General features: G+C 44.6%; 2 protein-coding genes across 3 annotated transcripts in view; one reads left to right on the top strand and one right to left on the bottom strand.

Moving 5' to 3' along the window:
- Window positions 1-17570, top strand: part of DMTF1 (cyclin D binding myb like transcription factor 1) — a 30231-nt gene extending 12661 nt beyond the window's left edge. For both annotated transcript variants that reach the window (XM_030479215.1, XM_030479216.1), the window contains 11 exons: window positions 1393-1550; window positions 2340-2372; window positions 3357-3466; window positions 4186-4414; window positions 6081-6232; window positions 7795-8010; window positions 10360-10445; window positions 11074-11232; window positions 12056-12439; window positions 15261-15408; window positions 16196-17570. In XM_030479215.1, coding sequence (XP_030335075.1) covers window positions 1393-1550; window positions 2340-2372; window positions 3357-3466; window positions 4186-4414; window positions 6081-6232; window positions 7795-8010; window positions 10360-10445; window positions 11074-11232; window positions 12056-12439; window positions 15261-15408; window positions 16196-16305 — 1785 coding nt within the window. In that variant the 3' untranslated portion in view covers window positions 16306-17570. The remainder of the gene's footprint in view (window positions 1-1392; window positions 1551-2339; window positions 2373-3356; window positions 3467-4185; window positions 4415-6080; window positions 6233-7794; window positions 8011-10359; window positions 10446-11073; window positions 11233-12055; window positions 12440-15260; window positions 15409-16195) is intronic.
- TMEM243 (transmembrane protein 243) lies at window positions 17557-24676 on the bottom strand. The gene is made up of 4 exons (XM_030479218.1): window positions 24494-24676; window positions 20159-20209; window positions 19255-19359; window positions 17557-18085 (listed from the first exon to the last, which is right to left on the bottom strand). Exons 1-4 carry the CDS (start codon window positions 24569-24571, stop codon window positions 17963-17965), a joined length of 357 nt encoding a protein of 118 aa, XP_030335078.1. The 5' UTR covers window positions 24572-24676; the 3' UTR covers window positions 17557-17962.
- Between the last annotated feature and the right edge of the window lie 1524 nt (window positions 24677-26200).

Genomic DNA, 26200 nt, shown 5'->3' with positions numbered 1-26200 from the left:
GACTTCCCAGAATATGCAATTAGTGATTCTGATCCATTTCTACTACAAATGAAATGTAGTAGTAGAAATGGTTACTACCCATTAGTAGTACAAATTTCATTTGTAATAGAAATGGTCATTACCCATTTGAAATACATAAGAAAATTGTATCCATACACAGGATTTAAGACCAGTGAGTATAACATTGCTTTTAATTTGTGTTCTGAATATGGCCCATTTTAGAATTTCATGTCAGGATGCTCAAGTGGCTTAATCTCTCTCTCTGAATATACATCACTCACAAAACCTTTGGTGGAGACAGAGGAAAAATACAGTGCTAGGAGCAGAGATAATTTTCCTTACAAAGCATTGAATACAACTTCTAGACTTCTCTGATGCCATATCTGTATTTGTTTACTACACTAATAGAATGTCTGGATCTGCTTAATATATCAGTGACAGAGTTCAGTGTAAAAATAGGCCTGCAGTCAACATGCTGACAGTGATAATTGCCCATAAGTCATATTTGTGTTAGGCTTACAGCTGAGAATAGTTGAGCTGAGTCCTTAAAGCTGAAAATATATAGCCTGGGTGTTACAGGTTCACCATCATTCATTTGTGATCAAAAAAAGCCCTGAATTTAGTCTTCATTGGTATAAAAACCTCAGTATTACTTGTAGAAAGTGTGCCTACCTACACGTGTATTAGAATTGCTGCCACAAAGTCATTCATAAGTAATACTGGTTTTTTAATCTAGAGACTTTTTTTTAAGCTAGCTAAATAACTTGTTAGAGTTACTGATAGCTCATTTTGTTCATTATTTTCCCATTTATCTGCTTTCTTGCTCTGAATAAATGAAATTCAGTGATTTTTAGTTGAAGCTGAAGTTGAACTAAAGCTCTCCTTTTATACTTACCTCCTCTATGCTTATCAAACTTACTTTGAGTTTCCATCAGAACAAGAAAAGCAGTTTAGTTGAAAAACAATTCCTTTCAGATAAGGAATACCTAAAATTATAAGTAATAAAGGGATATAGCGCCATTTGATAACCTTCCTTTTTATGACCCCAGGCTAATTCCACCACAGTATATTTTCCATGATTTTCTAAATGATGATGCAGGTTTTGACCTTAAAATACACGTTTTAAATGTGGATTAAAGTCAGAGCATCTGTGTCTATGTGGCCTCTGTTGCAATGAATAAAACCCCAAACCTTGTGTTCAAGGGTTTGTACTTGAGGTAGCTAGTTCATACTCAGTTTAGCTTTTGGCCTGTAGTATTTGTGATACATAGAAAGTTGCATCATAGTATGTGCATCACTTCTGAAGTGTTCTGCTTCTTGATTTCTAGGAAACTTTCTCTAAGGTGTTTTGTTTGTGGTTTTCTCTTTGTTTTTTTAAATGCTTTCTTCTAGGCCCGTGGAATAAAAGATGCCACTGAAATTATATTTGAGATGTCAAAAGATGAAAGAAAAGATTTCTACAGGACAATAGCTTGGGGTCTCAATCGGCCTCTCTTTGCTGTCTATAGAAGAGTTCTTCGCATGTATGATGACAGAAATCATGTTGGAAAGTATGAAAACCTCTAATGCTGCATGGTTTTATTGGTATGAGGAGGGTCATGTATTCAATGTTTGACATGTTATATGTGACACACGAGACTGTAGCCAAACAGACCCAGCTCTTCTTAAGCACAGGTCAACTCTGCTGAATTCTGGTAGATCAACCTTGACAATAATTGTGTTAAATTGATGGGATTCACAACTTAAAAGATGTAGAGAGGATTCTGATATGATTAGAAGACTTTGACACAAGCGCAGATCTGCTGAGATGTAGTTTCTTTCTAGAACTGTGACCTTGAGCTAGTTGATCTTCCTCCCTGTACCCCTAGTTTGCCCACCTGTAAAGCAGTGGGTATCAGTGGGTATGGCACCATTCAGAAGTGCTGAAGAGGACGTTAGAATTTAGTTTTTAAAGGTAGTTGAAAATGAAAAACACAATCTCAGTGCTTAGTGGACAGTCAGCTGTAGGGTGATTGTGAACTGAGACAGGAGGGGTTAAAAAACAGCTGTTTATTTGAGACACTAATACACAGAATTCTGATTCCATTCTTGGTAGTAGGATCACCAAGAATGAGGAATTTTGCTGGCAAATGAGAGGAATGTTAGAGCAGATCACCTGAGAAATGCACTAATGTGGAAAATGACATTTGTTCTTCATGTTCTTTCAGTCAGATTGTTTCTTACAGCTGAAATTCCTTAATCTCGTGTAACTAAATGTGTACTATGTGTAGCAAAACAAAACTGTTTCTGCTGTATGCTTTATGTTTAAAATCATGTCTTTTTATTTACCTGTTGTTTAGGTATACTCCTGAGGAAATTGAAAAGCTTAAAGAGTAAGTCTTTTTTATTATCAAGGTCAAGCTACCTTATTTATATACCTTGTTTATATTTAGTAGCTTGAGCAGTTTCTGCAGGTTATGTTACATGAAATCACTGAAAAGTGGTTAATTTACAAGTAGATTTGACTGCTCCAACTCTATCAGAAAATAGCAGTCACTGAATTAATCAGAGGAGAAAGGGAAATGCAAAGGTTATTTCTAAAGAAAGTGGCAAGTCAAGGGTAGGATCTGCCCTGTGAAGTGTTAGATACATAATCAATAAGGCTCTTTGATTTTGACTCTGAACCTGATAGATCAAGGAGGGGCTGCAGGCTTCATCTGCTCTTGCCGCTTTCCAGGGTTGAGCTGTTTGAAGAAACCACATTGGAATGAAGGCAGGAAGGGAATGTATTTCATTGCATTGATGGAGATGTTTGGATCAGTTTAGTTTGTTTGTCATTTGCAAGCTGCCAGCAGTTCCAGATGTGTCAGAAGTAATCATGGCTCATCATGTTAAGCAACCTGTTGTTATCTGCGGGAGGAAAATAACAGTTAAAATTATGAACATGATTATGCAGTGTTCTACTTCATTTAAATTGTAGGATGACTGGATTTTCATCAGGCATTATTTAGGTTTCTCAAGTGATCTCCTTTCCACCTGAAAATCCTTGAGGAACTTGTGTGGAATGGATGTTGACTGTTTATCTAAACATTCAGATTGTAATTAAACCTCAGAACATTCCTGCAAGACAGATATTAAGCATTTTATGAGTATCCCGTGGCTTAGCTGGCCCAAAAGGCTTCTTGAAAGACATAAAAATTAGCAGTGATGATAGAAAACATTAATACTGTAGTATCAGAGTGACCCCCCATTCTGTCTCTAAGCCCGTAAACTTAACATTTATCAGGTTTTTATTAGAGTGTCTTTTTATTAAGTGTATTTGATACCTTGGTAATCTCATAACTGGATAGAGGGCTAACGAGCGTGTTTCTGTTTAGGCTGAGAGTAAAGCATGGAAACGATTGGGCCACAATAGGAGCTGCCCTGGGGAGAAGTGCTTCGTCTGTAAAAGATCGATGTAGACTGATGAAGGATACCTGCAACACAGGTGAGGTAAATGCTGGTGTCAGTGATGGATCCTCTAGTTAAAACTTGTCACCTTTGCCTTTGTCACTGGTGTTCTCAGACATGTGTCACTCTGAACTGAGGAACTTCCAGTGTGAAATCTGGGGACATCTATAGAACATGTTTGCTATAGGTTTCTTCAGTTTCACTTCTTAAAGATCAGAACACTCAGTTTATTTTTGCAATCCATTATCCATCCTATCTTTGTGCCACTGGAGCATATGTTATTGAGGTGGATTAGAAAGCAATTGCCCTTGTGTTTGATGATTATAAATATACACTGTATATTTGGTGTCAATTAAGAAACAAATGCACTTTAGGAGTAAATTACTGTTTATTTTGTAGTGTATATATTCAAATGGAAGGAAAATTTAGCCAGACCTCATGTAATTATGTATTTCATGTAATAATTTAAACTAACACAATTCACGTAACTTGGACCAGTTTGCTTTGGTCAGTATCTTGCTAAGTTGTTTGTGGCTTCATTCATCTGTGAGAAGAAGAGAAAGGAACTTGGCAGCAAAACAGTGGAATTATGCGTTTGCTAACGAAGAATTGATATATATTGTTAGTAAGTAAGAACAGTTACATTTTCGTCACAAGTCAATGTTTGTATCTGGAATAAGGTGTTAGGCACTGAACATAAATGTCTGTTGATATGTTGTGGATCAGAACAAAGCATCTGCTGCTTTTCTCTTTCAGGAAAGTGGACAGAGAAGGAAGAAAAAAGACTAGCAGAAGTAGTGCACGAGCTAACAAGCACAGAGCCAGGTGACATTGTCACACAAGGTGTATCGTGGGCTGCTGTGGCAGAACGGGTCGGGACGCGCTCTGAAAAGCAATGCCGATCTAAATGGCTCAACTATCTCAACTGGAAACAAAGTGGGGGCACTGAGTGGACCAAGGAAGATGAAATAAATCTCATCTTGAGGTTTGTTATTTCAGTTCCTTTTAAAGGTTTGTAATACATGATGCTAGCAGGATTCCATTGGGGTCCGTTTTGCTGGTTTCTTAGACACTAAAAGCTCTAGAACCCACCAAAAATCACTGCTGTGTTTACAGTTCCCAGAGATTTATTATTGAACGTATTTTTTGTTTTTTGTTTTTTTAGTGAATGTTAGTGTTCGTGAAAGGTGTCAGATTGAAAACCCTGGAGACTGAAGTCTTCTTTATTCCACAGAAAAGGTACAGCACAGGCAGCAACCGTGCAAGCTTCCCACACGTTGCCCCACCAGTGCGCTTTAACCCTTAACTGGAGGGTAGTTCAGTCTCCCTGCCCGTTCAGTCCTTGGCCTCTCTGCTGAGATGAGCAGCAAGGGGCAAATGTGGTGGTGGTTTCTGTGATGTGGACATCATGTCTACAAAGAACTAAACTGAGACTGCAAATTAATTTCATGTAGGCCACCAAACACTAATTGAATATCAACATCTTTGACTATGTTTAAACTGGCAACCTGAAAGCAACTTGGAAATCTTTTGCTCTCTCCAGTCCTCCTCCCATTTTGAATGCCTTTAACTCGGGCTTTTTAGCCAGTGGATTTTTATGGGTTGATAGTTTTGGGTGGGAATAAAAAGCCAAGGCATCCAGGGAATCTAAGCATTATTTACAAAGCAATATCCACTAATTTACTGAGGTTGTTTGACATGAACTTCAAATGAGGAACCTGATTCCACATTTCAGAATGTGCTGATTATAATTCTTAGTATTTATGTACACATGGTATCTGGTTTGGTCTGCCCAGGTATCCTTAACTCATCCTGCAGGGTTGGTTTTGGTAGCTTGTTTCTTTTTCCTCCTTTTTTTTGTAAGTCAGGAAGTGTTGAGTGCTATTGCTCGGTTTGTGAAGAGAACTTTTCCTAACTTCCATAAAAATCTTTTCCTCTCTCACTATTCATCTCTCGTTCATATGCTTCACATACAGATGAGATGGAGGCAGCCCAAAGATAGGTGTAGTATTCAAACAGATTCTGGTAGAATCCAGTGTGTGCATAACATCTGCCAAAATTACGTGAAGACTGTCCCTTACCTGGAGAGCTCGATGAGATTAACTTATGAGGAACTGTTCTATACTGTAGTTAACTTCATCTACTTTGGCTAAGAAGCACCTGAGAGGAGGCAAAAATCTATGTTAAGGATGGATGAGTGTTTTGTAGGAGAAAACAGAAGTAAATAATCATAACATGAAATTAATTAAGTTAAAAGTTCAGAGTGAATCTCAGGAAGCGTTTCCTGCCTTGGAAATGTGTTTGGGGAATGGCTTTCCAAAGAGAAAAGATGCAAAGACCATCATTTGGAATGCTTCACAATAATCTGATCAAAGTCCTAATGTCGATGTAAATAGGGAGAATAATCCTGCATGGCGAGGAGATAGACTGGATCATCTAACAGGTCTAGTCCATCTTCTGTTGTTTATGATTCTGCTTGACCTCTGGCAGCGTGGAGCCTTGGAAGCCTGTGTCGATTCATGAGCTCTGTTGGACTATTCACTAGCATGCCATTTTGCTGCTGTTACGTGTGACAAGACCAGAGATCTGCAACACCCCTTCCAGGCTGGAGGGTAGTTTCTAACAGGTAAATATTTTCTGTATCCTGCCAGGATAGCGGAACTTGAAGTTTCTGATGAAAATGACATCAATTGGGATTTACTAGCTGAAGGATGGAGTAGTGTCCGCTCACCACAGTGGCTTCGGAGTAAATGGTGGACCATTAAAAGACAGATTGCAAACCACAAAGATGTTTCATTCCCTGGTAATGTACTACTTGCACACTTCTCTTCTGAAAGCTCCTTTCACAAATGGCAAAGGAATAAGGCTGCATTTTGTTGTCTACTTACAGCTTTGCTGGCCAAAGAGCACATTGCTCCTTTGCTGGAAGTTACTGGCCCCTTGGATCTGCTGGCTGGATTGCTCCTACAAGCAGTCCTTAAGTGTTTCAGTTGAAACAAACCAAGCTGATGTAAAATCTACTCTTTAGTTCTATACCACCTTACCTCACTTGGGCTAAAGTGAGAGCATGTGTATAAGCAGCTCAGCTGGCAGATCTCAGATGATGATGATGATCTTTGGTATGGAGGGCAGTGACCTCTTCAGGTGGAAGAGGATATGTATCTGCAGCCTAACAGTATCACCTCAGGTTAGATCTGTTACCTTTAAAATGTTAAAATGTAATCTGTGTGAAGTGCTGGACCTTAGCAGTAGGCAGAAAGTAGATCTATTACGAGCTATGCAGCAAGGAGGAGGGGAGGAATTGGGAATACACACCTTTCACAGCATTTTCTCATTCTTTGTTGGAGAAACTAGTGCCTGGCCAAAGGGGGTTTCAGTCTCCATGACCTTCAGTCCTTCTTTTCTCTGACTTGGGGAGAGGAAAAAAAATCAGAGGGATTAATCAGGTTATAATGAAAGGTTTAATTTAATGGACACTTTTTCTGTGGTCATTGCTGTGGTTATATATTAGTCATGCCTCAGGGCTGCAATTGAGAGGATAGCCCTGTTACGCTTACCATATGTTAATAGGCAGTTGTTGCACCAAATAATAACATAAATATGCCACTGAATCAACAGGCTCCACTCTCTTTTCCCAGACAAAATGTCATGCTGTCAAGAGTGGGAGATGTTGAAGCAGTTTGCTGTATTGAATGCTAGAAAAACAGAGGCCTCTGCCTTTGTATATGTCAGCTGGTCCCTCAGTGGGTCCGAAGTGATCACAGGCAAGAAAGGTGGGTGGGTTTATTGTAGCAGTGGGCCACTTCATGTACAGATGAAGAGATGTAGGTTAACCACTGTGATATTAATTCTCTCTTGCTCCCTATTATCAGTGACACCTCTTGAGCAAATCCGCTTCCATGTTTTGTAAGATCGGAGGGTTTCTTTCTGGTAGCAGCATTACACAACTAGTGACACTCGATTGTAGCTTGGGGATATACCATCCATGCTTTTGGAGAGCTCCAAAATTTTAGGAGCTTTTCATTTTTTCCCCAAGCATCCTAAAATGTTTAGGTTCCTTGAGAAAATCAAGTTCACTCCAGTAGTTGACTGTAAATATGGTTTATGCATGTACTAAATTTCTAGTTCATGTACCTCTGTAAGGTTCCAAATTCAAGGCCAGGTTGGACAGAGCCTTTGGTGGCATGGTCTAGTATGAGATGTCCCTGTCCATGGCAGGGGGTTGGAACTGGATGATCTTAAGGTCCTTTCCAACCCAAACCATTCTATGATTTTGGTTACTTGTTTCATTGTGGATAAATCTCACATGCAGCATTTCAAGTGTGCCTCTTCAGCATGCTTTAGCATGAGTATTCTTTCTCTCAGTGCTTATAAAGGGTCTTAAACAGCTCCATGAGAACCAAAAAAACAACCCAGGGCACCAGCTTTCGGAGAACAAACCTGGAAGTGGATTACCAAACACCAATCCCAGTTCGGGGGTGCAGCACGTGCAGATTCGAGTGGCTCGCTTAGAGGAGAACGCAGGCAACGCACCGAGCCCTATGGCAGCTTTGCAGATTCCAGTCCAGATTACCCATGTCTGTAAGTAGCTGAAACTAACACCTCTGTCCTCTAATGAAACTTACAACTTTCTTATGTTAAGATGGTGAAGGAGGTGTGGGCATGTCATAAAGAATTCTGTTAAGTCCGCTTTGGTCTTGCCATAACTTCAGATTAAGGATTTCTGGATTCCATTTGCCTGTTTCTAACTTTGTTAGGCAAGTGGAGGTGTTCCTGTGACAGTAGGACCAAGAAGCTGCAATTGGAGCACCTGGACATAGGGCTGTAGCTGGCTATCTGTGTACATGCACACAGGAGCTTGCCATATGACCTGTTCTTTGAAAAGGCTTCAGTACACAAGCCTCTTAATGAAGATGCAGGATGTATGTTTATTCCTTAAGTTTCTTCTGGTAGCTCTTGTCCAGAACAATGAATATCATGTACAAGATCTCCTTTTGTAAAATACAGACACTGCTGTCCCTAAGTTCTGATGAAGGACACTCAAGGGAAGACATATAATGGTTTTTTCCTAGTCCTTCTCTTCATTATGGAGTTATTTCTGGGCACAAACACTCTGGAAGGTGTTAGCTGCTGAGTCACACTAATGTTCAGCTGATAATCTGCTCTGACCACTTTATTGTGTTGTAAGTTGGTGCCTCCTGTGCTTTTAAGGATGAACTTTGCTCCTTATCAAACGTGTATTACCAGGTCTATTTTGGTTGTAGTGCTTATTGCTTGCTTTTGTAACTAATCTTACTTAATGACTCTAGTCACTCCAGTTGAGTCACCCCATGTGCAGCATGTGGTCTCCATTGTATGCTGTTTGCATTGTTTGTCATTAGGAAAACTTAGTGCTTCAGTCTTGCTGATTGCAAAATTAGTCAATCAGGTTAAGAATTGATTCTTCAGACAGTGACTGGATAGGCATTTGATAAAGTAATTTCTCTTTATAATTTCATTACATTAGCCTCCCGAAATCTACTTACTAAGTGCCAGTTTCATCTTATCTGGTTTATTTTTTGATTAGAGTGACCCACAACACCAAGCCGAGAACTTTTCACTTATCTTAATACATCAGTGGTCTCAGACTTTCAACCCAGCTTGGCCAAAGCTGTTGGGTTTTGATGAGCAGGCAAGATGTGCTGGTGTTTTGTAACCTTTAGTCCTTTCAGAATTGAATCCTGTAGTGGTTATTCTAGTGGCCAGTTGGCCCCATCTGCCTCACAAGCCTTTTTCCCGTTTCCGGCAGCTTTCCTGAAGAATTTCTGCTTGTGTAATCGAAGTGAATTTTGTATTGTGTCTTTGCCAGTCCCATGAGAGCTGAACCTGTTAGCCGCTTTCAGCTGCATCTGATAGAAGGCTCAAAGTTTCAAAGGGGTAATTCCTGTAAACCTCATGAACATAACTGCCTAGGTAACAGGCCACATTTTACAGCTGTCTGCTACTAGGTGCCAGGAAATCTGCAGCAGGAAACCTTGAACATGCCACTATAACAATAAAAGCTTCAAAATTGGAGCTTTTATTTTCTTATGAGACCAAAATGATCCTATTTTGAAGCCACAGAGTCTGAGATGGACGGATTTCCAGTGCTTGCAGCACTGCTGTCGTCATGTAGGTCTTTTGCCCTTTTTTGCCCTTTTTTTTTTGGATATGTATTAAATTAATCCCAGGCAAAATATTACTTTGCCTCCAGCATCCCAAAACTTGTGAGATTTTTAACCATAATTATGGTTCTGAATAGGTTTTTTGATATATCATAAATCTTTGGGTACAAGATGTTCGGATGCAACAATCTTGAACTATCTGATATCTAAACTGTTTTCAGTGCTTCTTTTTGTTACTTTTAGAATTAATGGAGATAATTGCATAAATAATTACACACTTGTAGTAAGGATACTGACGGCTTCTGTACACTGCAATTGTAACACACAGGGTGGCAGATATCTTGGGGCGCATCTGATGTTTCAGCAGTGGCAGACATACTGTGGAGGGCAGAAAAGCTTAAAAAAACAAAAAAACCTCTGACATCAGTTTAAAACAAGGAATACATGATGCAAAGGATATCATTGCACCAGAACTTCTTATAAATCTCATTACAAGAGTAGTTAGATCACGACAGATGACTTTATTTGTCTGCTTTTATCTCTGCACGCTAAAACCATACCTTGTTTCTCTTACTCTTTTGGATTTAGAATGCCCTCTTTAAATAGTATTGTATCTTGGGTACCAATTAGAGAACCTTGTCATTAGGATTGCAGCCAGTTTTCTTTTTCCTCTTACTGGAATTAACAGTACCCTGCTACGTAACAATTATAGTACGTTGTGCTTTCCACAAGGCTGAAACCTTTTGGCTTACATACTTTTTCTTTCTTTCTATTCCTCATTTTGCAGCCTCAACTGATTCCCCTGCTGCTACTGTTGACTCTGAGACAATAACACTAAACAGCGGAACGCTACAGACCTTTGAGATTCTTCCAGTAAGTAACAGAACTGATATTTGTTACTGTGCTTTTTTCTTTTAAGCACAGCTACTTCTTAGGCTACTTCTTAGGAACTGTGCATTTCTTGAAGAACCAGTTCTCAAGTAGAAAGAGAAGGTTACAAGATCTAAAACTTAAAAGTTCAGAGCAAAATGCACTTCTAAGTGTCATTCATTAGGGCTATGAAATCAAATGTGAAGTACAGTTAAATGCTTTAAATCATAATGCCTTACTGCTACGAAGTTTTCCTGTGTACTTGTTTTTCTCTTGAACTCTGACGTAACAGAGCCAGAGGAAGCTCCCAGCAAGTAAAGATTCTGTCAGTTGTATTATACTGTAATTTTTAACATTGTTTCTCTTTCATCTCAGTGTTAAGAGTAAGTTGAATTTGTTCCCTTCTTACCTGCTGTTGTACGGCGTAATACAGTCTTAGCCTTAAATACATGTCTTGGTAGCTGAAGCATGTGGATGAGTTTCTACTTTTCAGTGCCATACAACAGTAGGGATTGGATTTGTTTGTTTTCCAGGAGAGTTACAGGTAGCTAGTTCATGTAAGCAAACATGCTCTGAGCATGGCCCAGGGAGGCAGTGTGTTTGGGTATTAAACTTGTGTTGTCTTCTGTAGTCTTTCCATCTCCAGCCGACTGGAACACCAGGTACATACTTACTACAGACAAGCTCAAGCCAGGGCCTTCCTTTAACACTGACGACTAGTCCTACCATGACCCTAACAGCTGCTGCTGCTCCAGCGTCCCCAGAACAGATCATAGTTCACGCCTTATCGGTATGTATTTTGAGCAGTGAAAAGCCTGGGCAGTGCAGGGAGGGGAACAGAATAATGCAGGACTTTGTGTGTGCGTGTGAAATTCAAAAAGCAGTTCTTAAGTCAGAACAGTGTTAACTTCACTTCAGATACTGAAGAGTGAGAATGTCTTTTTGTGTATTGCTTTTAAAAAAGCAACTTAGGTTGCTTCAAAACAGCTTAGGGAGCAACTTGGTGCTTACTGTGGCTGAACAGGGTGTCTCCATCTAGTGGCTTGCTCCCCAGTGAAACAAAACGCTACAGGTTCCTGTTACAGCTTCCAGTTACTCTCGCAAATAAATGTTGGCGTTCACAAAACTTGTGCAGTAATGACAGTATTACTTTTTATTGGAGAGAAGGGGAAGCAAACTGGAGACTGAATAACAAAAGTGATGTAAAATTCAGGGGGAAAAAACTCTGATCTTTTGAATCTACAGTGATCCTCACCTGAACAGTTGCCTCTTTCATATTTATTTCCTTTATTTGTGACTTAAAGAACAGATGACACCAAATTCAGTCTACAGATTTCATCGTTGAAGGCCAGGGAAGGTCAGCATATGATCTGGGTGACATATTATTATATATATCATAGAATTCTAGAATACCAGATTGGAAGGGACCTCAAGGATCATCTGGTTCAACCTTTCTAGGCAAAGTATAAATGAAAAACTCTAAATTATACTTAGTACTGAGTTCTTTGAATCCTTTTGCTTTTATTTGCTGTAAGATTTGAAGATACTTGGAGGAAAGGCTCTGATTTCTTTGTGGATTTTGTTTGTGTCTCTTTTGCCAATACTGCTTACAGCCAGAGCATTTGTTAAATACAAGTGACAATGTCACAGTGCAGTGCCACACGCCGAGTGTCATAATCCGCACCGTTGCTGCCGAAGATATCTCCTCCTCTGTCACTCAGGCAGAACTTACAGTGGATTCAGACATTCAGTCGGCTCATCTGACAGATCCTCCCGACACCCTAGGAACAAATACCTTCCCGGATGATATCCATCAGTCCAAGCTGAGTGATCAACAGTCAGCCTACAATGAAGAGGAGGCCTCCAAATTCAGCAGCAGGAATAGTAGTGAACTGATGGATGGAGTTATGGTAAGAACTGAGGAGGGGATTTCAGATGCCAGCCTGAAACAGGAAGAGGATTCACACTCTGATTTACCCAGCACTTACGTTACCGAGGTAAGGGAGCACATGATACTTGATATTTTCCCTCTTTCTGCATGGATAATAATTGCATTGCATCTTCAACCTTTACATTAAGCTCTTTATATGAAATCTGTCAATGATTTCAAGTACCTCATAGTTCTGTGAGTGTTTTGTTCAGATCCTCTATCGTTGAGCTTCATTAATGTGTTATGGGTGTGAAAGCGATGGCATTTAATTTGGCACTAAAGCTTATATCTGACTTCATCGGGAACATGGAATACCTCACAAGCTGTGGAGTTGCTTCACTACTCAGTACTTTTATATGATGATGTGGAGAGTGGGAATATTAGTGGCACCTTCATCTGATTACTATTTGATGCTGCTATTTTCAACTAGGCTGTTAATTGTCCACCGTATAGTTTACAGGCAGATAGCCTGCTGAGCAAGGGAGGTGAGGTAGCGTATTTAGGTTTTGCTCTATGAAACTAGTCACAGAGATGCACCACGGTTTCCATTTTTAAGAACTTCTATGAAACATACTACTCCAGTTAAATATCTGTTAAATTGGAATTGGAAGCATTTAAGCTATTTCTCTGGCCTCAGTTTTATTCCACTCCAACACCTGAGATGAGTTTGTCCAACTGATTTCAGGTATTTGGATTGTTTATACTAAATTCCTCCCTCTTTCAGTTGCTGGAACTATGATAATGAGTAAGTCAAGGAAAATAGAGATGCTACAAAGAAGATAACTCTCTTTAGTAGCTGGAAAATACTTTCCTTAGAAGCTTGAGCAGGTTAGACTGTGGGAAGAGATGAGTTGGATTCAAATACCCCATCGTGTTCTCTAAACCACAGTGCTCTACAGCTGCTGTAATTCTGCTTTATCAGACTTGAAAATCCATTGTTGATAGGCTTTGGCTTTGTTAGGCTGCTGCTTTGAGAAAGTTTCTAATAGACACTGCATATCCATTATGCTTTTACAAAGAGGAGGATCTTTGTACTTCTCACCAGTCTGCTACTGCAGAAGCATTTGAATCCTGAATACATCCAAAGCTGGGGATTATTGTTCCACTTTCCTCTTTCTTGTCTCCTGGTTGATATAGTTGTGATGAGATTCTCAACAGCCCATCAGCTTTCTATTCTCAGTTTAAAATTGCAGCCTCTCAAGGTAGAATTAGCGAACTTTTGCTATAAACCTACTTCCCAATTCAACTTTGTAGAAATCACTTTTGGCAAGCAGAATATAAAGAGCGACTAAACTTTTTTTCTATACAATACAACAAGCTGAGTTTGTAATTCTAATTTGCTTTACACTTCTAGTCAGATTCAAGTTTGACATGTGTATTTAAATTCTAGGAAACAGTGAACCGGCTGTGAGTAACTCTGAGGGAAAAGTTACTCCAGAAAGACATGCCTACATTTTGCTTGCTTTCAGTCAGTGTTATTTTTATGCCCTTGACAGTATTGTCACTGTGGGTGTGGGTGGTGGGAAGCAGGCAGTCATGCTGCAGGGTTTTATTATTTCTGGCTGGGAAAGATGCCCATTTGCCACAATGGTTTCTTTAGTTCTTCACGCCTCCTCTTACCAGTTTCAAGCCTTGCAGCATACTGCTTATCACGGGCAGGTCCTGCTGTGTGCTCTGCAGAAGGCTGCTTCTGCAGGTCAGGCATACAGCACCTTGCATGAATGGGTGCACGTGGGACCAAGTCGAGTTCACTGAGCTGCGGCGCAGGTAGGCAGCTCCTCTTCAGCAGCACTGGGGAAGGGGTTTTCAGGCAGGTGCCTCGGCAAAAATACTGTGAAACTATGTAGGAAAACAAGTTTTCCTAAAAGAAACCCCACAAGGGGGAAGAGCTGAAGGATTTTCTGGAACAGAGAGGGCTGTAACCTCTCCCAGACATTTCCTGCTCCCTGTGAAGAGAGTGGTAAGTCCAGGTACCTCCCATTCTGCCAGCAACATCTGCTAGCGTTCTATATCAGTGATTCATAGAATTATAGATTGGTTAGACTTGGAAGGGACCTTAAAAGTCGTAAACCTTAAGCATGTTACACACAAAAACTGGGATCCAAATACCTCTGCTTATTCTGGCAGTTCTATCTATGATGTCTTCACTGCATTTGCAGAACCAGGATTCTGCCAGAGTGTGGTGTGGCAGTGAGTAAGCCAGGTGTATTATTGCCATTCCAGTACTACAAGAGCCCAGGAAGAGGCAGCAGGAGCAGTTATTACAGGACTGGAAGAGACCAAAGGGTACTGACAACTTGTACCTGGAAAGAATCAGTGTGTTGACAACTTTTCTATGTCATGAAGTTCAGCTAAAAAAGTTTGGAGCCAACCTGCAGTCAGCAAGTGACGGGGCAGGCAAGGCACAGCGATTAAAATGGGTCTTTTGAGCTCCGTGTTCAGTAGTTAAAACTTGACACAGGTGTAGAAGTTGTGAAACTAAATACTAACTTCAGATAAAGCTATTGTGTTTGTGGAGCTGGTAAGTACTCTAAAGGTATGCTTCAGTATTTCAGAACATCTAGGCAGCAATTAGTGGAGAAGCTTAGTTATTCCTCTTCGTACACAGAACATTTGACTTAAAAGGGAACATTTTATCACCACCTTGCAGTCTCTGCTGCCCTCGTGCTGCTCACAAGTTAGAATTCTTCTCATCTTGTTTTAGATGCCTGCACTAGGATGAAACATGCCCTATAAATGCTGAAGTAAACTAGCTCAGGTGCTGACATTTCAATTTAATGAGATAGAATTCATCCAGGGAGTCTATTGCTTACTCTGGAGTGTGGCTGAGCAAGGCAGGTTTTTCTGTTAATGCTACCAAGAGCATCCTGTTCTTCTGTGTTGTGCAGGACCTGGGTTCTCCAACGATAGAAGAACAAGTTGATCAGCCTACAATAGATGACGAGGCTGTGCTTATTGTTCCTTCTTCCCATGGTTTTATCCAGACAACGGATGATATAGACAACGAATCAGTGTTGCCCCTGACAACTCTAACAGGTACGACAGTTCCTTTCAGATGGTCGATGCCAGAGGTAGGATTCATAAATGGCACTTGAGAGTTCCTGTAAACACCACTTTCTAGATCCTTGCTTTCTCTTAAGGAGTTCTCCATGTCATTGCTATGAAACCAAGCAAGTTGGTTACCCAGCTGGTATCAGCAGAAGTGGAAGAAAACCCCACTTAACCTTGGGGAAAAGCATTGGAACAGCAGTTGCTTCATCTGCTGCTGAGCCGTTTCCATCACCCTTGAGCCTTGAATTAGTACACATAGGCTAATAAGTAACTCTTTCTTTAGTGTGCATTTCTTCATGCCTGGTGCTTGAATGAAATTTCTTATTTGAGAGAAAACCAGAGGCGTCAGAAGCGCACTTGATGCCTCTCATGGTGAGGGGCTGGGCTCTCAGGAGGTGTTTGCACAGCACTCAGCTTGCGCCATGCTTCCCAGGGCCAAGAGTCATCTCAGGCTTGCAAGCAGCACAGATACATTCTCCCACTGCTGCACCTAACAAATACTCCTTTCCAGAGGAGGGATCTCCTTGTAGAGCCATCAGAGGGTCAGCATTAGGCCTGATACAGTAGTCACTCATGGGTGCAAATGTGACACTGGTTGCATCTGTGTTAGTCATATCTTACCTTGAAACTGGAAATTGAGAACTGCCCAGTTTGAGCAACATTGCTTAAAGTTCTTTAAAATTCCAGGTGGCGTTTTCTGTCTCCTACGTGTATTTTATATCTTGTTATAATGGCACAGTAAATAGTTCTGATGTACTGTGTCTCTTGACAGATCCTATCCTGCAGCATCACGGAGATGGGTCACATATTATTGGCTCATCATTGGGCAGTCCTGACTCAGAAGATTCAAAGGATGTTGAAGATTTAGTGAGCTGTCACTGAGAAGCAGAAATTGTGTCCATTTTCTATTGACCATGTTTGCATTGTGAAATCAGTTACAACCCTGTGCCACATTTCCAAAGAAAGGAGTCAGTCTGTGTCCTTAAAACAGAAACTTCCAGTGTGGAATGACTACAGTGCACTTTCTCTGCTCAGGCTGGTTACCTCCTTTGTAAAGGGTCACAGAGCAGCCAGCTGAAGCCTCATGTACTGCGTCTCAGCCAGGGTGTCTCAGTGTTCTAAAGAACCTCTGTTGCAGTGCTCGCTGGTAGCATCCACGTGGTCAGTTCGGATCTGACACGTTACTGATGTGCTCAGACTGCACATCTGGAAACCGGACACAAGGATCGTGGACTGTAGCCTCTTAGTGCCGCAGCAAGGATTAGTTTTTGCACATGTTTCATGAAGAATGGGTGAGGATTTCTGCACTTACTGACTCTTGTGATACATGGAGTAAGAGACTGTTACATTTCAGGAGGAAATGTATTCCATCAAAGACTTCAGGGAGCATGGGCAGCATCATGAAGAAATGCTCTGTATTCCCATCTCATCGGTGCAACCATGGCTTAGGAAGAAGATACAGAAGCTCATGGGACTTGCCAGGTCTGCTTGTTCCTGAGGAGTCCGTTGCTGGCAACGGGCAGAGCTCAGAAAGATCACTTATGGAAAATCTTTGTTTTTTCTTTTCCTTCATCACTACAGCAAGCTCGATCAAAAGGGAAGGCCTGTGAGAAAGGGAAGCTACCGGGACCCACCAGCCTCCCCCACAAGCTTGTACCTCCTTTGAAGATTGTTGTGAGTAGGCTGGAACATTGGTCTCTCTCTCGCTGTTTACACGACACTACCAGCCACCTCTCCAGAGGTGATTTATGCAGCAAGTTAGTAGGTGGAGGGTGGTGTCAGGGTGGCAAAGTCTTGGAGAAACAGCTCTGTGAGAAGCTGGGCATAGGGCCCCAAGGCAAAGGAAGCCAAGTAATTCCTGCATTCAAGGGTTTGAAACAGACACTAGGCTGAGCAGCAGCCTATTAGCTCGGGATCGAGAGAAAAAGCTATAGAAACTAAAGACTCATGTATAAATTATTTTATTTATTATTTCTGTAATTAGCTCTTCATAATCAAAAGTGGGTCTTTTTTTTTTTGGTTTTTTTCAGTCTGTGGTTTTGTTAATGTGAAAAAAAAAAAAAGTTGTAGTTTCAAATGGTTGCCTAGGGAACAGAAATAACCGTATATTCAGTTTCAGCGAAATAAAGAGTATTTGTCTTATGGAACTGTAAGATGCCCATTTATTTGTACTGCTACAGATCCTTTGCAATGCTGCAGTTTGGTTTGTACAGTAATAAAAAAATGCAGGGGTTTTGTTTTTCCAAAATGAAAAAGCTTGTGCCATTCTGAACCATCAGCACAACTGGAATGTTCATCAAGCGCAACAGGAGCTCTTCAAAAAAAAGCAGAATGTCACGTCTTACGGCAATAATTCTCCCCACCAAGAGGGACATTACATATACATTTACATGAAAATCATGTACTGATTTATCCTTGCACAACCCACTTCTTTCCTCTCAGGCTGATCGTCCTCACGTCAACGTCTCGAGCAGAGCTGAGAGCTGAGCTGGAAGCGGTCTGACACGGCAGCATCACTGCTGGGGCTTCCCCATGTCCGTCATTTACCCACTTCATGGAAGTACAGGTTGGCACATATACATAACATGACAATAGAAAACAATATATAGTAAATCAGGTTCCTGAATTTAGGTTCCAGGTCTCCTTGTCGATACCAGTAGATCTAGAAGAGAGGAGGAGTCTGGATTACTTTAAAAGGCCAGCTACTCCTGAGGAAACAACCTGTGGTAACGGAACTGGCAAATTTTAGACCTTTCTTTGCCTTTAAAACAACCCAGCTTCACCTCACTAGAGAAAATCAGGTGTAGAATCCAGCTAATTTTCTTAACTATTAAATTAAGTTTTCGTAGCATGCTTGTGGAACACGCACACAAAGATTTGGCAAGGTGTTTCTCCCCAAAACAGGCTTTGTTTGCAAAACCAAGGTGCCAGGTTAGCTATGAAGACATGGGTTGTCTTGTCAGCTTTGTTGGGTAAATTGGGTTTTTTTTAAACACTTAAAACTGGCTACACCCTGGTCGATAAGGACAAACAGGGTTTGCACTGCACTGTCTTACCTTGGGCAGAGGCATGGATGAACAAGAAACGCACTGACCAGGCACCACAGAGCAACTTCCCAGCTTACCCAGCAATGAGGGGCAGGGGCCCAGGGCCGTGACTCTTCCAGGTCACAGCAGGGGGAAGAGGAGTGCTCCAAGTGTGAAAAGCTACAGCAGAGGAAGGAGCCACTGATGTCCCTGCCCATGGACTACGTCTTCAAAGGTCCCTTCCAACCCAAACTGTTGTCTGAACTCTGGCCAGCCAGTTTCCTTTGCCAACGCTTGGGACCAGCTCTCTTGGGATGCTGAAAGTGCTGAGTAGAGGAACCTGTGCTACTACCCCGATGAAATGCCACCATCTGTAGCTTCCCACCACTGTAACTCATGCCCTGTGCCTGACTTCTGCAAGTGCCCGGCTGGCCCCACCACTTCGAGTTCAAGTGTTTCGCTCCACCCTGAGTCTTCTGCAGCACAATCCATCTCTGCGTTGCCATCCCAGTGTTCCCCAGCTTCCTACTTCCACATCCCCACTGGCAGCTACAGATGGCACTGTCACAGAGGTGACAAGTCTTGCATCACTCTGCTCTGCAGAAGTTGGCTTAGTCCACATGTTTACTCTGCACTCAATAGAAAAGTGTTACCACCCTTTCATTGCCAGCTTGTTTTATGGAGGCAGGAAGGCTTTCTAGGAGAGTGTAAAAAAGAAGGTGGCACCACATCGAGCAGATTTTATGCAGATTCATCCTCAAGTCACCAACTCATAAGCTCGCACAGCCAACGTGGTGGTACTCACAAGTATGCCAGCAGAGATGCAACACAAGGAGATGCAGAAAGCAAGAAATACATTCACGGGCTTTGGAGGTAGTTGCGGGAAGACAAAAGCACTGATTAGAGTGACCTGTGTAGAGGAAAATAAAGATGAAGACTCTCAGTGAGGATGGTGGGTACCACAGCGCTCACATCCAGCTCTGCGCATCCCTCCCTGCTCTTTAACTCCCACCCATGAAGAGCTGGAAGGAGATGCAACATTCTGGAGGAAAACAACACTGAAAGCTTTGCTTTGCTACTCTGGCTTGTTGCTGGAACACATCCTCCAAGCACCCAGCAAGCCAGCAGGCACGCGGGTGCACGCTGCCTGTGTAGGAGCATCCCTTAGCCAAGCTCTCCATCACACAGCACCCCAGCTTTCCCTACCAGAGCCCTGCACCCTGGCTCTCAAACAATACTGCTACCATGGAGCACAGAACTGGTGCTCTCCAGTCACCATGGCCTTGGGTTTGTCTTTAAAGCTTGGGGAAAGCAGAGCTCAGGACAGAGTGACAAGCTTTGGAAAAACTTCTGTAAACCATAAATAGAGGGAAGTAGAAGGAAGTAAAGAGAAATAAACACATTCTGCTGGGTCATAAGCAGTTTGTCATCTCACCCAGCCTCACGTCCAGCTGGGGATGGACAATCTGCCCATGGATTTGGGGCTTTTTATTGTACAGATGGATCTTGAGACAAGGCTTGAAGAAAGGTACTCTGCTTCTCCTGTTGTCAAGGAGTTTCAAAACACGGATGTGCCTCAAAGGGACGACCTGGGCCCCAGACTACAGCCTGCTGGGTCAGTGAAGTGTCGCCACCCATTTTGGGGAGGAACTCTGGTTTTTAGCCTGTCTCCTAAGGAAGGCACGAAACACAGGATGGGGGATACTTACAACAAGCAGCAAGGACGTTAAGCCGCCAACAACTAGATTGATGATTCTGTCCTGAAGAAAAGAGAGGATGGTTACACTTGTCAAAAAACCCCACATAGAACAGAGTGGTAACCAACCACACTGAGAGCATGGCATCAGCCAGGACCCATGTGAAACCCAGCAGCACCAGGCTCCCTGCTCAGCTCTGCCACGCAGGTAGGGTTCCCTCCCTCTGCCTCCATGGAGCTCAGTTGTAGGGACCAAGTCCTCATGCAGCAGGTTTGCTCACTGGCAACTGGCTTCTTTGCTGCGTCCCAAGAGATAATAGATTGCAAATCCTTCTTAAAAAGTGGGAATGGACAGATGGAGGTTGTCAAAAAAGCTTATTTTAGCCTCAGAATTAATAGTTTCATAGTGTCTTAGGTGGGAATTTGTGGGCTGTGGCAAGGAGGTGCAGTGTTCCCTGCACCCCAAACATTCCCCCTTAATACCAGACCTGAAAACACCTCAGAGGGCCCTGCCAGGATGGACAGATCTACTACTTTCCCCTACTTCTTTCTGTTCCCCATGAGTATAAAATACTTGGCTGGGAAGAGACAACCTTTTGGGAAGAGGTATCCCTCAGTGTCAGCATCACAATCCCGCCCTGGTTGGCATCAGGACAGGGACCAGCCATGACACCAGGCTGTGTGAGTGCTCAGGGCAGGACTCCATAATGATGCACTCACTGAAGTAAGAAATGACTTAATGCAAGAGAACATTCCCACCCCTGCTGGGATACCTCCTCCTCCCTTTCTTCATGGTGCTGCTCTGAGCATAAACATAAAGTCAGACTGGGTTGCATGCAGTCGGTGTAACACCCCAAATAAAACACTAGAAGAACACCTACAGCAGGAAAGATGTGCAGAGAATAAAACCCCAGAACTTCAATAATTATACTGAGATTATCTCATTAGTTATATTATTAGTTGGGTATGGTTAAAGAAAAGGGAGAAAAAGAGTTCAAGCAGTGAAAGCATCTTGCCCAAGACACCCCAGCCAGCAGGCAGGGCAGCCCAGGTTTCCTTCCTCCTGGGCTTGCACCCATATTCCCTCCTAGCACTGCATTTTGGAGGAAGAGTTGTAGAAGCCCCAGGTCATGAAGAAGTGCCACATGGCAGGAGGAGAAAGCAGAGAGCAAAGAGGAGGCAGAGAGCTCTTGTAAACCACCAGCACTGACCTAAGGCTTGGTGGAGCTCAGGTGCCCAAGCTTGCAGTTCAGTAACAGGCAGATGCTGTGTCCTGGCCGTGTTTGTCCCCAAAGGAAGGGACCACAACCAGCAGACTCTTTAAAACCTCTTCTGTTTATCCCCAGCATAAAACCAGACCATTTGTGCTCCTACAGCTCAGAGACCCCAAGCCATGGGGGCACGGTGGTGTCTGCAGCAGTGGGAAGTGACCCACCTCCATCACCAACATCCCCTGCGCCAAGGTCCTCACCAGCCAGGCACAAACACCTTTTCCTCCCCAGTATCTCCATAGGCAGTGTTGGCAATGCCACAGCAGCCCCATGGAGCCATGTACAAGGTACCCACCACCCCAAAAAATGAGCTAAGAGAAATAAACCCAGGCAAATGCAAGCACACTACCTCCATGGGAGCATGTCACGACAGCTCAGCTGGGCTCCTCCACCTAAACTGAAATACATTAACTTTCATACAGTCATACAATCAACTAGGCTGGAAAAGACCTTTGAGATCATCAAGTCCAACACCCCAGGAGTGCCAAGGCCACCACTAATCCATGTCACTATATCTAGATGGGCTGTGGAGGGGTCCTTACCCCCAAAAGCAACCCTGATATCAGCAGAGCACAGCGGGTTTGCTCTGCCCTTGCCCTGCAGACCCGGCTGAGCCCACCAAGGTGGCTTTATGGAGGGGGATCAGAGCTTGCATTCTGGCTCAGCACCCCAGGGACACTGGGTGGCAGGAGGTGAGCAGCTGGGTCCCTTCTCCCTTTGTGCCATGGGGAGATGGGGTCTGAAGAGCAGAGGAAAGGGCAGGAAAGCCGAGGAACTGGCTGCAGAGCAGCAGTGGGTCAGCATCCCGTACAGCTAACCCAGGGAGCACAGTCACAACCAGCTCTCCACAGAGAAGCTCAGAGGGATGGACACATTGTCACACACCTACAGACAGGATACACCATCCAGAAACTCAGCTATGATTAGGTCTCTCCTAATTAACTAGAGACTTGGAAGGTGGCAATTTTAATATATGGGGAGAATTCACCCTTTTTACATGGACAGAGGCTGGTCTGACAAGAGAAAATGAGGGAATTGGACCCACAGGTGACCAGAGAGCATTTCTCTCTGCCTATTTTATGCGGTCTTGGAGAGAGCATCCCCCCAGCACAGCAACCCCTCATCTCACATCACCGGGTGATGGATTGGGTACAGATCCCATGGGAGCCAGTCCCTGCAGGTCAGAGCATCCCCTTCCCCATGCTTAAACCTGCAGTCACTACACTGTCCCAAACGCACCACCGGCAGAAGGAGGTATTTCAGGATCCGGGGATTAGAGCCACTGATCCTGAAATCCCAGGCTTGGCAAAGCAGCCAGTGGCTGTATTCCTCAGTGCCCACTGACACTTCAGCCCCAGGCAGCCGGCATGGGAGGGCAAAGCAGCCGCACCATGGCAGGGCGAAGAGGCCAGTGCTGCTGCCCAGCTCCCTCTACAGCCCCAAAGCCACCAGCCTGGAGACACAGGAGAACACAGGGTGGCAAGAAGAACGCATCCCATCCCTACATCCATCTCCAAACGCTGGCCAGGGTGCAAGAGCCCTGATTTGGGTGCCTGGGGCACACACACTGCCCTTGCCCATCCCCGTGGCCTCATGCCCAGCCCAAGCAGAGGGTCCCGGTGTGCCAGCACCAGCCATCGCCTGCACAGACCCATAAGCAGAGCCCAGGCATGGGCAGACACGCTTCTCCCAGCAGACCTGCTCCTGTTTTACAGCAAAGTTTAGCTTTGCCATTCCCAAGATGGAACATTTCCAGCTCTGGATCTCTCCAGCATCCATCCATCTCTAACCAACACCAGGGACTCCGGGATGAAACCACCTCTTGTCCATCAGACATGGGTATGGCCACCGCTGGGCCTATACGATGGGTTCCAAATCCAGCCACAGGAGGGGATGACATGCAGGACACAATCCCTGTTCCAGCCCAGGATCTGGGATTCCCATCCCATGTTTATAACTTACTTCGTGAGCTGATACAGAGAGGGGTCAGGGATCAAAGGCCTGACCTAGGATGGAGAGTTTGGGGTCTGCCCGCCGGGACCACTGCCCGGCTCCAGTGGCACATCCCGGTGCCTGAAGTCCCCATCCCTGGAAACTGCCCAAAACCCCTGATCAGGGACCAACCAACACATCCCCAGAGCAGGGCACTGCTCCGGTGGAGGCGCCCTCACCACCAGCGCTCCCCATCAGGGCCATCCGCGCTCCGTTCATCCTTTCGGGGGTGCTGCCTGTCCTCCTCCCATCCCACACCACCCCGGTTTCACCCCCAAATTCATCTGCAATCACTATATTTATATTTTTACTAAACATTATCATTTTAGCAGCAGTTCCAAGCACTTGGAATGTCCAAACACAACCCCCCTCCCATTCCATTCCCATCCCATCCCCAACCCCAGCAAAGCAAAGGCCACAGACCCAGGTAGACGCAGCTGAGGGTGCTGCAGCCCCCCAGCCCCAGTTTGGGGGGGCACAGCCTGGGGTGACCCCAGCCCCTCCTGGGGGCCCCCCTCACCTGGCGCTCTCTGCACCCCGAGGCCCCGCTCCCCACAAGGGCTGGGGGGGGGAGGTTTGGAAAGGGATGTCCACTGGGGTCCATGTGTTTGGGGTTCCCGGGCTGTGTTGGGGGTCCCAGGGCTGTGGTTGGGGGTCCCGGGGCTGTACTGGGGGTCCTGGGGCCGTGTCTGAGGGGTCCCAGGGCTGTGTTAGAGGGTCTTGGTCTGTCTCGGGGGGTCCCGCTGCTGTATTGGGGTTCCTGGGGCTGTATTGGGGGTCCCGGCGCTATGTTTGGTTGTCCCGGGGCTGTACTGGGGGTCCCGCTGCTGTGTTTGGGGGTCCCGGGGCTGTATTGGGGGTCCCAGGGCTGTATTGGGGGACCCGGCGCTGTGTTTGGGGGGTCCTGGCGCTGTGTCGAGGGGTCCCAGGGCTGTATTGGGGGTCCCGGGACTGTGTTTGGTTATCCCGGGGCCGTGTTTGGGGGTCCCGAGGCTGTCTCGGGCAGTCCCGGCGCTGTGCTGGGGGTCCCGGCGCTGCCCCGGTCTGTCCCGGCCGGTCCCGGTCCGCCTCCCGCCGCCGCTTACCCTGGCCGAGGTCTCCCCGAAGAGCGGCCGGTTGTCGGGCCCGCCCGTGCCGTACCCGCGGCCGGTGAACCCCTCCATGGCGCGGGGGCGGGGGGCGCGCCCTCATGCTGCGCCTCAGCGCCCTCCGCGCGTGCCCGCGCCGCTCCGCGCGCCCCCGCCGCGCGCACGGGCACGCCCCCTCCCTGAGCACGGACACGCCCCCTCCCCCCCCCCCGCGTGCGCCGACCGGGAGCGGGAGGGGAGCTGCGGGGGGAGGGGGGGCGGAGCGCTGCGCGTGTCTGCGCGCGGGCACGCGGATCGGTCCGCGGGAACTGCGGACCTCGGGAGGGGAGCGGGGCTCAGGGCAGCGGGGCCGTGTCTGGGGGTCCCGGGGCTTATTTGGGGTCCCGGGGCTGTCTTGTGGGGGATGGGATGGGATGGTTTTACAGAGCTGCGTAATTTAAGCGAATATCGACATTGGGGGATGATACCGTCATTTGGGGAAATTAAAGATTTTATTTTATTTTATTTTATTTTATTTTATTTATTTTATTTTTTATTTTATTTTATTTTATTATTTTTATTTTTATTTTATTTTTAATTTATTTTTATTTAATTTTATTTTATTTTATTCTGGGGTTTTTTTTTTTCTGGTTTATTTTATTCTGTTCCAGTTTATTCTATTGTATTTTATTCTATTTCGTTTTAATTTTGTGTATTTCATTCTACTTTATTTTGTTTTATTTTATTCTACTCTAATTCTATTTTACTCTATTCTTATTTTATTTTTATTTTTATTTTTTGTGGGGGTTTTATTTTTTAATTTTTATTTCAGTTTGTTTTAACGATTATTTATTTATCTTTTCCTTTCTTTTTTTTTTTCCTATTTTCCCCCTATTATTTTTTCTCTCTTTTGTTACAAACACCCACCTCTGGCAGAGCTGAAGCTGAACTCACTCGGTGTTCCCGGTCACACACACATGTGTTCCCTCCATAAACTGGGTGCATGGGAGTGACCGTCCCTGGGCCGGGCCTGGGCAGTGCAGAGACATTCCTGCTCTGCAGACCCCAACCACGTCCCGCCTTCACACCCCTCTGCAGGCGCTTCTTGCCCCAAAGACAACTTCATAGAATGCCAGCCTGGTTTGGGTTGAAGGGACCTTAAAGCTCATCCAGTTCCAACCCCCTGCCCCAGGCAGGGACACCTTCCACTAGAGCAGGTTGCTCCAACCTGGCTCATCAGTGGAATTCAGTAGATACAACCAGGGAGGTTTCCTTCGTGCTGGGTATAAAAGATGCAGAGGCAAGACCTGCAGGTAAAATGACCAGAAAGGAGAAAACCAGCCGCAGACACCCACTGTCCATGCAGTTGTCCTGTTTTGGGGTCTAGCTCCTGCTGCCTCCAGCACCCAGGTCCCCATGGGGCTCTGCCTGTGGCTGGATGGAGCTCCCAGCCCAGACATGTGACCACTGTCCTTGCAAAACCTGTCAGTGTTTTGGATGTGAAGTGGTTTGGATGTGAAGTGGTTTGGATGTGAAGTGGTTTGGATGTGAGGCGGTTTGGATGTGAAGTGCTTTGGATGTGAAGTGGTTTGGGTGCTGGGCCTCAGGGCACGTCCTGTGTACTCCATCTCCACTCAGCCCCCCGGTCAACACACTTGAAGACCAAAGCACCGCAACTTCAAAGGCAAAAGGTGTTAAACTGGAGCAAGGCTGGACGATCAGCAA

Source organism: Strigops habroptila, chromosome 3, assembly GCF_004027225.2.
Source record: "Strigops habroptila isolate Jane chromosome 3, bStrHab1.2.pri, whole genome shotgun sequence".
Taxonomy (NCBI): Eukaryota; Metazoa; Chordata; class Aves; order Psittaciformes; family Psittacidae; genus Strigops; species Strigops habroptila.
The sequence above is the reverse complement of the archived record's forward strand: the minus strand, read 5'-3'. Positions and strand labels throughout refer to the sequence as shown.